At 42.8% G+C, this 12,229-nt stretch overlaps 1 protein-coding gene across 2 annotated transcripts; it reads left to right on the top strand.

Annotated features, from left to right (window-relative positions):
• The first annotated feature begins 421 nt into the window (after window positions 1-421).
• Window positions 422-11,983, top strand: LOC311246132 (uncharacterized protein). 2 transcript variants are annotated; one of them, XM_084336237.1, is made up of 7 exons: window positions 422-558; window positions 906-1,051; window positions 2,448-2,558; window positions 3,148-3,201; window positions 7,147-7,308; window positions 8,608-8,730; window positions 10,905-11,983. In XM_084336237.1, the coding sequence occupies exons 1-7, from the start codon at window positions 549-551 to the stop codon at window positions 10,941-10,943; spliced, it is 645 nt and encodes a 214-aa protein (XP_084192363.1). In that variant the 5' UTR covers window positions 422-548; the 3' UTR covers window positions 10,944-11,983. The 2 variants fall into 2 exon arrangements, with proteins under 2 accessions (XP_084192363.1, XP_084192364.1); XM_084336238.1 differs by lacking the exon at window positions 7,147-7,308.
• Window positions 11,984-12,229: the final 246 nt, after the last annotated feature.

Below are 12,229 nucleotides of genomic sequence, written 5' to 3'. Positions count from 1 at the left end.
AGACCTTTTGTCAAGTTGGTAAATAGAGTCTGGACTACAGTGGCGAAGGTTCAAGATAAACAAGTTCAATATTTTTGTTGATCTTTTGAGCTTGTGCACGTCACATACTGTACATGTTCAACAGAAAGGTCATTCCTTAGGACATTTTTCTTTCTTTCTGTGAAGAACCCAGATTTGGTGTTGGTTCACATCTTTATGAGGTGTACACTTTAGTTCTTGCAATAAACCCAATTTAATAATAGTAGCCTATATGGGTGCAGTCGTGACTTCCATTTCTATATAGCCTTTGTCTGTCTTGTGTTTTTAGGGTGACATAAACACACACACCCTACAAGCCTTTTGTGAACCCCTGCCAGGAAATGTGTAGGACTCCATCCAAGAGGAGTCAAATTCCACTGACAAAAAAAGGGGGGCGGGATTGGACCGAACTAACGGAGATCTTCAACATTTAGGGCGTCGTTGATGCGGCAAACTTTCCCCAAATTGTGGTAGATAGTTTGCGATAAACTGTCAAAAAAGATATCGTGTTATTTGGGAAGGTTCTGGGGATGATGGCAGGTAGGAAACCCTTGGACTAGGCTACTTTCTTTCTACTTTGTTCATGCTAAGTGAGGAGAAAAGCTCAAACTATGCGCTTTCCCGTTCACGTTGTTTGTAAGAAACAAATATATTATATTAGGTGGGATTCATGACTGAGATAATTCTGTGAATTCGCGCTAGGTCTACTGTAGATCCCGTTACAGGAGAATGTTCATATGCCCTTAGAATTCTATTGCGGTTGTTGTGGCTATAATGTTTATCATTGCGCAATAGACAACAAGTCATAGTTTGTTGCAGTACAAAATATCCAGCCAAACCCGAGCATATTGCAGCGAATTCAAATTGAATCCATGTTTTCTGTGTAGACGAGGAGGTAACTGTTGAGCTGGAGACCAGCCCGCCGCCTGCGCCTGCGCGTGGGGCAGAACACGGTCCTCTCGTCGCAGTGACGTTCCAGAAGAACCCTGCGCGCAAGCAGAAGTACCTGGAGTCTGAACCTCAAGCGTTAGGGGTAGCTACTGTCTACTACTACTGTAGTGTGTGTGTGTGTGTGTGTGTGTGTGTGTGTGTGTGTGTGTGTGTGTGTGTGTGTGTGTGTGTGTAGGTGTGTGTGTGTGTGACAAGAGAGAGATCACCTACATACAGTGATGGTGGTATATTTCCTGAATACATTTTATTTTGATTTATCCTCCACTACATCCAGCCACACCTCAAAGCAATCTCTCCCCTCCCCATCTCATCTCCCCTCTTATCTCCACCCCTCTCCCTTCCTTTCTCCTACCCTCTCCTCTCTTCTCCCCTCCTCTCTCCTCGCCACATCCTCTCTCCCCTCTCCTCTTCTCTCATCTCCTCTCCTCTTCTCTCCTCTTATCTCTTATCTCCTCTCCCCTCCCTTCCTCTCTCCTACCCTCTCCCCTCCTCTCTCCCTCCTCTCCTCTCCCCTCCTCTCTCCGCTATTCCCTCCTCTCCTCGCCCCATCCCCTCTCCTCTCCTACCTCATGGTACCAAAGCACCTCAAAGGCGCTTAAAACAAAATTACAAACATCACAAAACAAACTGGTCAGACTACTACTTGACCTGAACCCCAGAACCCACCTCACCCCTGCCCACTTTGACAACCTAGGATGGCTTAGAGTAGACGACAGAGTACAGCAACTTGCAATGGGCCTGGTCTACAAGATACACTATACGACCGGGGTGCCCATGTACATGTCAAAATACTTCCCAAAGGTCAGTGAATACCACAACCACTACACCAGAGGAAGCTCAACAAATCATGTTAAACCCAGATTCGGCTCAAACAAGGGACTAAACACGTTTCGCAATTATGCCACAACAATGTGGAACGCCCTACCCAAAGCTGTAAAGAGCTCTTAAAGAGCACCTACGGGAGGCTGCAATTCGAAACTGGCCACCGTAAATGCCCAAAACCCCCACCACCTCCTAATAGACAGTCTCCTCCCCACCGCATGTATATATTCCCTCCCCGCCGAATGTATATTTCTCTCCCACCCACCCACCCCCTCCTAATGTACAGTCCCCTCCCCATCATATGTATATACTCTGTCAGGATCTAGGGGTAACAGTACTGTATATTTGAATACAGTTTATGTCACAAATGTATCAGTACTAAATACCTATATGTCCCTATGCCATAAATGTCATGTATGTTGTGTATGTCATAAATGTCTATATGAATTGAAAATGGGGGACCCTGATGGAAACAAGACAAACGTCTTTCTCAGGTCTGCATCCCCTTAACAATTGTATGTATTGAGCCGTACTGTATTGTACCCATTCTGCAATCTGTTAAATAAAGTTTTCATTCATTCATTCATTCATTCATTCCTCTCCTCTCCTCCCTTCTCCTCTCTCCCCCTCTCCTCCCCTCTCCTCCTCTCTCCCAGATCACTCAGATTGGCCTGAGTATGTTTCAGATCAGTTGGATAGGTATTGTCCTGGCACATAGCTTGACTCACACAGAGATTGCTGTACCTTTAATCATCTTGTCGTCGTTGGTGAGTACCTTGTTTACTCTACTCCCCTCCTCTATAGCATGATACAGATGGGTAAAGTTAAAGGCTAAGTTCAGAATTTTGGATCCCTAAACTAGGGCTGGGTGCTATGGTCAAATAATAAAATCACAATATTTTACTTATTTTTGAGGGTTTGATGATATTAAAGCGGCAGTTAGAATAAGTTGAATAAGTTAAAATAAGGGGGGAAAAGCCCCCCTTACCCAGAGTGCTATTGATCCAGATAGCTTTGGTGTGATGTGCTTATATCTGCCATCACTCCAATACAATGGAGCTGAATGGCACTCGGGTTGTGGCGCTCAATAATGTATGTAATGTATTTTGGGTAAACTGCCCCTTTAAGGACATCATTTGAATATTCTATAATTTTGTTTTAAATGGGCCAGAGCCATTCCAGTGAGCCAACATGCACAATACACACCTACTGTAAATGGAACAGAACCATAATGTTATACAGTACCATAATGTTACCCTGCTATGACACATCAAAATGGCCACTGTGAAAAAGGTCTATGATGTTAAGAATATTTTGTGCATGTTATTGTTATTGTTATTCTTGTGCTTTCCACAGGTGCTCATTGCAGGGAGTTTGGCCATAGCAGCACAGAACCTCCATATCCCCACAGTAAGTTGTCTGAGAGGGAGAAGTTGCAGGTTGAAAAAGCCCTCAACTCTGAACTCGGCAGAATCTGCACCTGGCTCGCTGATAACAAACTATCATTACACCTGGGTAAAACAGAGTCCATTCTCTTTGGATCAAATAACAAACTCAGCAAGACCAATGGCTTCTCTGTTACAGTGGGTGACAATATTGTCACAAGGAAAGATGAAATTACATACTTGGGTTCCATCCTAGAGGCAAATCTTTCCTGTCAGAAAATGGCATCCAATGTAATAAAAAAAGTCAACCAACGAACAAGATTCTTGTACGGGATCTCCTCTCTGGTAAACAAGAATACCCTGAAGACTCACAGGAGCACTCATTCAAGGGTACTACGACTATGCTTGCACCGCATGGTACCAAAGCACCTCAAAGGCAAGGCACTAAAAACAAGATTGCAAACATTACAAAACAAACTGGTCAGACTACTGCTTGACCTTACTCCTAGAACCCACCTCACCCCTGCCCATTTTGACAACCTAGGATGGCTTAGAGTAGACGACAGAGTACAGCAACTTGCAATGGGCCTGGTCTACAAGATACACTACACCACTAAGGTACCCATGTACATGTACAGATAATACCACAACCACAACACCAAAGGGAGTTCCACAAATCATGTTCAACCCAGATTTGGCTCAAACAAGGGACTAAACACGTTTCGTAATTATGCCACATCAATGTGGAACACCCTACCCACAGCCGTAAAATTATGTGAATCCCTACCCACCTTCAAAACCACTCTCAACGAGCACCTACGGGAGGCTGCCATTCGAAACTGGCCCCTGTAAATGTCCAACCCCCCCCCCCCCCCCCAACCCCCTTCCAATGTACAGTTTCTTCCCCCTCAAATGTATATACTCTCTTTTAGAAACTCTCTCTTAAACAGTACTGTATATTTGTATATCTTGTATGTCATAAATGTCTGGATGTAACAGTACTGTTTATCTGTATGTCGTGTATGTCATAAATGTTATGATGAATTGAAAATGGGGGACCCGAAACAAGACGAAAGTCTTTCTCTTTCCCTTAACAATTGTGTGTATTGAGCCGTACTGTATTGTACACATTCTGCAATCTGTTAATAAAGTTATCAATCAATCAATCAATCAGTTACCTGGCCAGAGAGGACAGTAAGTCACCTGGACAGAGGGGAGAGTAAGTTACCTGGTCAGGTGGAGAGTAAATGACCTGGTCAGATGGAGAGTAAGTTACCTGGTCAGGTGGAGAATAAGTTACCTGGTCAGGTGGAGAGTAAATTACCTGGTCAGATGGAGAGTAAGTTACCTGGTCAGATGTAGAGTAAATTACCTGGTCAGATGTAGAGTAAATTACCTGGTCAGATGTAGAGTAAATTACCTGGTCAGATGGAGAGTAAGTTACCTGGTCAGATGTAGAGTAAATTACCTGGTCAGATGGAGAGTAAGTTACCTGGTCAGGTGGAGAATAAGTTACCTGGTCAGGTGGAGAGTAAATTACCTGGTCAGATGGAGAGTAAGTTACCTGGTCAGATGTAGAGTAAATTACCTGGTCAGATGTAGAGTAAATTACCTGGTCAGATGTAGAGTAAATTACCTGGTCAGATGGAGAGTAAGTTACCTGGTCAGATGTAGAGTAAATTACCTGGTCAGATGGAGAATAAGTTACCTGGTCAGATGTAGAGTAAATTACCTGGTCAGATGGAGAGTAAGTTACCTGGTCAGATGTAGAGTAAATTACCTGGTCAGATGGAGAATAAGTTACCTGGTCAGATGTAGAGTAAATTACCTGGTCAGATGGAGAATAAGTTACCTGGTCAGATGGAGAGTAAGTTACCTGGTCAGATGGAGAAAAATGCGTACTTTTACTTGTGATACTTAAAAACACTAATAGGTTTATCTGTTTACTTAGTTATAAATGTTTTACTTTACTTTGAGTTAACCTTGGCTAGGAATGCATGTAAAGTACATCGGAAAATGGTAATTTTTATGGTATCAATATTTTTCTGTGCACATCCCTTTCAAATAAACAGGGCTGTCAGTTTATCGCGTTAATTAGATTAATTAATTACACAGCAAATTATCGTGTTATGAAAATTAACTCTAAATTAATTACAATTTTTTTTTTTTTTTTTTATAATATTTTTTTTGTATCTCATTAATTCCATAAGAATGTAGAATACACATTTACAGACTTTTTTATTTTTTAATATGGTCCATTTGCATGTTCTTGGTATCTGATTCTAGGGACATCTATGAATCTCAGGGAATGTATTCCCAGTGTCAGAAATACTGTGGGCTAGATCCACAAAGAATGGATTGCACGGTGCAAGTTGCACCCTGGTCTGCATCCCCTTAACAATTGTGTGCCGTACTGTATTGTACCCATTCTGCAATCTGTTAATAACATTTTCATTCAATCAATCAATCTGCGCGGTGATTGATTGAATGAAAATTTTATTTTGAGTAAATTGTAATGAACCAAATGAGAATACCAATACATTTTTTTGTATCTTTGACTGTGAATAACACCATGCTCAAATTGACCAGACCTGAAAAATCTAAGCAAATTAATAGATGAAAGATGATTAAACAGAAGGTTTTGTAGATACAGTACTGAATTCTGCCATCCGGACACATGCAATTTGAAATATGATTATATAATATAGAATATCAGGCATAAAATGGTTATGCGATTAAAATGCGATTAATTAGATTAATTAATTACAAATCCTGTAATTAATTAGATTAATTTTTTTAATCGCCTGACAGCACTAAAACAAATACATATATATATTTTAAAACAAAACAACAACAACAAATTAGTTCAAGTTCAAGTTCTTTAATAGTTGTCATACAGAAGTACAGAATACTTTCATACAAAATGCTTCTTACTGTTACGCTCCAGAGACTATGCTAGACAAGATAGTATCAAATAACATAATATAGCATGTAATTTAGAAGAAGAAAAAGAAAGAAGAAAAATGAGGTCACAGTGTTCGGTATAGACATATGTACAATGTTCTGAGTTACCATATAATATACAATACTATGCAGTGTACTAATGTACAGTACTATCTAGTGCAAAGCAGAAATGGGATGAGGTACAATTTTAGGTACAATTTACAGTAAGGTGTACGAGTTGTAGTGCAATCCTTCATCAATAAATATAAAGTGTGGGGAGTGGGTGCTACAGTGTGTTTGTTTAAAGTGGGTGTGTGCTATAAAGTGTGTGGAGTGGGTGCTACAGTGTGTTTGTTTAAAGTGAGTGTGTGCGTGTGGATGTGTGTGCTATGTGCGTTTGGTGGTTGTTGTTGTGTAGTGTTCATTCATTGTTCGTTTAGCAGCCTGATGGCCTGGGGATAGAAGCTTCTTCTGAGTCTTTCTGTGCTCGCCTTGAGACTCCGGTATCGCTTGCCTGACCGCAGCAGTTCAAAGAGGCAGTTGTTCGGGTGACTGGAGTCTTTAATGATTCTCTTAGCCTTGCCCGTGCAACGCTTGTTGTAAATGTTCTGGAGGGTGGGGAGCCCCCCTCCAATTGTGCGTTCGGCTGAACGTGTCACTCTTTGTAGTCTGCTTCGGTCTTGTGCAGTGCTATTCCCAAACCAGGAGGTGATGTTGCCGGTCAAGATGCTCTCTATTGTACATGAGTAGAAGTTCTTAAGGATCTTCTGACTGACTTGGAACTTCCTTAGGCGCCTGAGGAAGTAGAGGCGTTGTCGTGCCTTCTTCACAACACTGTCAATGTGTGTGGTCCATGTCAAGTCCTCGGATATGTAGGCTCCGAGGTACTTAAAGCTGTTGACTCTCTCAACCGGTGCCCCGTCGATGCTGAGGGGGCTGTAGTCCTTGACCCCCGACCTCCTAATTAATTAGAAGTATTAACATAATCAAACCAGTTTTTTCCTCTCTCTCTCTCTCTCTCTCTCAGCTGAGGGCTTGTTTGGGGATGCAGGTGGTGGCCTGTGCAGCCTCTCTGCTCAACATGACCATTAACATCTTGGGAGACCACCGTATCGGCTATGAGTGTTGGTCCTCCAGCAACTATCAAAACGGCACGCAACAGTCCCTCGATCAGTGCAACAATGTGGAGGTGGGTTACCTGCAGACCTGGTGCTCAAGTAAGAAACAAACAGGACACACACTCACACAGTGTCATAGATGCAACGCTGGGGAGGCGGGAATCGCGGGATTGTCTACAGGTAAAGAGGCCGGCCAGTAACCGAAAGGTCGCTGGTTCGATCCCCACCACTGACAGGAGAGTGTATTCCAGCTGTGAGCTGGTGACTGAAGGGTGGCTGCTATCACATCTACGGTGCCCACCCACCATCTCTGCCTAAGTTCCCTTGAGCAAGGCACTGAACCGTAAAACTGCACTCTGACCTCTGATGAAATGCATATGTGTGTGGTGGACTGTGTGTATGTGTAATTAGGAGGGATAGGTGAAAAGACAAATTGCACTTGCCTTGTGTACATTGACAATAAACAATAAAGTGTAAAAGAAATGTACACTTACACAAAGCGCATTGCCTGTGAGCTGCCACTAGGGGCAGAGTGGCTAACCGTGAGTGAACATTGCCAGCCAGATAATGGTTGAAGAAGTGCGTCTTTAGTCGACTGCGAAAGATTGGACGGGTTTCGGCTGTCCTAACTGGGGTGGGTAGTTCATTCCACCATTGTGGGGCAAGGACTGAGAATAGGCGGCTTCTCCTTGATGACCCTCCCGGAGCTCGGATAGAAGTAGGTCTGAGGCGGCCAGAAGATGCAGAGCGTAGGGGTCTTGAGGGTGTGTAGTTAGAGACCATTGACCGGAGGTAGGCGGGAGCGGTTCCCTTTGCCGCACGGTATACCAGGTCGAGGGCCTTGAAGCGGATTCGTGCAGCAATGGGGAGCCAGTGCAGGTCCCTAAGAAGTGGGGTGACATGGGCCGACTTCGGTAGTTTTGAGATCAGGCGGGCCGCTGCGTTCTGAATGAGTTGAAGAGGCTTGATGGCAGTGGCCGGGAGGCCAGCAAGCAGTGCGTTGCAGTAGTCGAGGCGGGAGAGGACTGTTGATTGGACGAGGAGTTGGGTGGCTTCTTTTGTCAGGAAGGGGCGGATCCTTCTGACGTTGCTCAGGAGGAATCTACAGGTTCTGGTTGTCGCTGCGATGTGAGCAGAGAAGTTCAGCTGGTCGTCGTTTTAGGTGGGAGACTGATTGATCAGGGGACACGGGAAGACTGATCAGGGGACGAAGGGATTGATCAAGGGAGACGGGGTAGACAGGACGTGGGTATTGGAGAACAATAGTAGGTGGGGGGGGGGGGGGGGGGGTGATAAATGGGAGGGGGACATACAATTTCTACTACAAATTCTCAAGTCATAATCCCTGCAAACCTCATTACCTTTAACAGAACGCCTATACCCACATCTACGCTGGGTGTATCCTCATCCAGGCTGCTCTAGTCGCCATCTCTGCCACCCTGGCTGCCTACTGCTGCAAGGTCATCAACTGCTGCTCACCTGCGCCCAGAATGGTGAGTACAGACTGGTGAACAGCATAGACATGATCAAATGATCCATTATTCAGAGGGAAAGAGGTAGCAGGTGCACGTGTGCCAGTGTTGTAGTCGAGTCACTAAATCTCGAGTTCGAGTCAAGTCTCAAGTCTCCAGTGTTCGAGTCTGAGTCCAAGTCCACTCTGGCAGTGAAAGAGCTGACATACAAATAAAGAAAGGTCTACATTAAACATAAATGACACAGCGGTCATCATTTCAAAGGGAGTTTATTTACTTTGTGACACAATAGCCAAACAAATGCACTAGCCATCAATATCTTATGCCAAATGATTAGGGCCTATTACAAAAAACAAAACTAAATATTTATGAAAGTCTGAGTCCTCGTCTGCACCTTCCGAGTCTGAATGCAGTCAATGCTCGAGTCCAAGTCAGAGTCATCAGCACTCAAGTCCAAGTTGAGTCACGAGTCCTGAAAATCTGGACTCGAGTCAGAGTCCTGGACTCGAGTACTACAACACTAACATGTGCACACACACACACACACATGCACACACACACACACACACACACAGACACACACACACACACACACACACACACACACAGATGTTTCACCAATGTCATGATTAACATGCTAGTGTTTAACATGTTATCTTCATCACAGCATGGGAGATTGTCCCTCCATGCTCTGACAACCAGACCAAAACAGTAGAATGTTAGTTGACATGGCCAAAGTCAATTGTGAAACTGATATTATTCGGCTCTCAAGAATTCTGAATATGAAATGTCCAGGTAGGGAAATGGGGAAATATCCTGCAGCTGAAATACCATAGAGACTGATGGAGCCTGAAAACAGATTGAACTAATTGCTTGACTTGATGCACTAATAAAAAATAAAAAATAAAACGTTTCAAACAATGTAAGCATTCAGCCGACACCTGTTCGCTGTATACAAACATACCGTGTTCGAGCCAATCAGCAATACCAACCGAGTCACGTGACTAAGTTACCCCCTACCTGCGCGAGCTGCTGCGCTAAAAAAGTATGACAGGGCTCTATGCAGCAACCATGACACTCCCCTGACTAAAAGTTGTTTAAAATGAAAACGGCTGGATGTCATTTAGCTAAATCAGCATGGCTGTGAGTGTAGTCTTTCACCTTTTACATATCTAGCTTGAATTGTCACGTGGTGTAGTGGTTAAAACTGTCGTCTGTCGTCTCACAGCAACAAGGTCCAGGGTTCGATTCCCGCTTGGGGACCAGGTTTCCATGATGCCAGGTACCCAGGTGGGGTATCTCCCAGCCCTTTCTGTGTGGAGTTCGCATGTTCTCCCCGTGCTCGCAAGGGTTCCCCCCCCCGATAAGAGAAACCCAATGGAAAAACATGCACAACAGACAGGCAGGAGGCAGGAGCACTTGGATTGGTCCCCGCCGTCCCCGGGCGTGGTACCTCGCCGGCGCAGAGCGCAATAGCAAAAAATGCATGTGTGTGTGTTCCTGTGTGTGTGTGCCGCCCATCGCTGCATGTCGAATAAAGACTTCTGAGTTAAGTCCTGCATTATTATTATTATATTATTGTTTAGATCGCTAGCATGGGTAACAAATACAAATATATTGTAGTTTGCCCCGTTGTTCTGACCAGGATACATTCCTTTTGCCCCCTTGATGCGCATAATCACTGAGTCTGACGTATACAGCCTAACAGCGAACAGATCTATATCGCTGCCAATTTAGTTCTGATCGATTAGGAATGTCTCGCGCCGTGTTCAGGAGACTCAGGCACATACAAGTCTATTCGATCATGTCTCTAGCACCCCCATAGCCGTAGCTGCAATCACTTAATGTCAAGGCTCTCATCCACATTCATTCATTTGACCCCCCGCAATCTCCTCCCCGATTTCAGAATCCCGGAAGTGTTGCGGTGGTCTATGGCTATGGTCTATGCCTGGTGTCTGTTTTCCACAAAAAAGGCAAAGTACCTGGATTTGACAGTCTTATGTATAGATGCAAAGTGCATTTTCTCTATGTTGCCACTAGGGGCAGAGCAGGCAACGTTGAGGGAATGAGTTACTGCATGAGTTAGACATCGCTGATCATAGAGATGCAGCTTCGCATCTAAAGATTATGATGAATAAAATAATAATAGCAGCTTTTATGTCATTTGTTGTTTTCATTGTTGTTTTACCTTTCAGCCGGTGATCACAGTTCAATCCTACCCCACTGAGCAGTGAGGAGATCAAGCTGACAGAGGAACTGATGCCTGGAGTAAACAAACACGCAAACCAAGTGGAACACAGTTACAGATTACAATTGTAATCATTCATCTATTGATTGATTAATTGATTGAAAATTGTATAAACAGATTGCAGAATGGGTACAATACAGTACAGCTCAATACACACAATTGTTAAGGGGATGCAGACCAGAGAAAGACTTTCGTCTTGTTTACATCAGGGTCCAATTCATCATAACATATAATATGGCATACATGACATACAGATAGCTAAATGTTGTGACCTGAAGTTCAATATGTCACAAATGGCTAAATACTATACTCTACATACATAATGGTTATTTGATATCAACTGCATATTTTCATATACTTTAAAGGGGACTTATTATGGAAAATAGTATTTTGGTTTGAGACAAACAATATATATTGTTTTCATTTAGGAAATGTAATTACAGAAAATAAAATGAGGTATATTTTCCTGTCTTTAAGGGGTCTTCCCAGTAGAGGGCAGGACAGAGTTGGCAGGGTGTTGAAAGTGTTATGTCTACTTATTACTTGGTGGTTTATACATTTGAATTTGAAGTTGAACATATAAATTTGCTTTGATTTGAGATATAATTATTTTTCATTGTGTGTTTTTGTTCTTGCTACTCTGGTTGGTGAAAAGGGAATATTAAGCTAATAATAATAACACACACACACACATAATGTATTATTGTAAACATTGTGGAGCGTTAAAGAGTAAGTTGATAGTGGATTCATAATTTACAACCAAACAAATTTTGTCTGTGTATTATTTAAAAGGGGAAATATAGAACAAATTATTCATCTGACTCTTAATTGTCATCTGTCTGATTAGTAACCATCCAGTGCTGTAGTAAAAAGAAATCATGCCATTGGGTTATTTTTTATGTGAAACTGATATTGCATTGAATTGAAGGAGATATGTGTGGTATGTATGTACAGTTTTGACACCTTATATGAGCACTTTGACATATTTTAAATAATCATGTGCCAATAAAGATGGTTTTATTTCTACATTTCTGTCCACATTTGATATTTGTCTGTTTGTATATGTGATGGTGTTTGATCTTGGGCCAAGATTCCAAAAAATATATATATATATTTATATATATATATTTTTTTTATCTTATTATTTTATTTATTTCATTACTTTCCCCCCCGTTCGATTCCCTCTCCTCCCGGGCAGCGTGTCGAAGTGTCCTTGAGCAAGACACTTAACAAATTGCTCCCGATGAGCAGGTTGGCACTTGGCATGGTGGC

This window comes from Notolepis coatsorum (genome assembly GCF_963971535.1).
Source record: "Notolepis coatsorum genome assembly, chromosome: 1".
NCBI classification, from domain to species: domain Eukaryota; kingdom Metazoa; phylum Chordata; class Actinopteri; order Aulopiformes; family Paralepididae; genus Notolepis; species Notolepis coatsorum.
The sequence above is the reverse complement of the archived record's forward strand: the minus strand, read 5'-3'. Positions and strand labels throughout refer to the sequence as shown.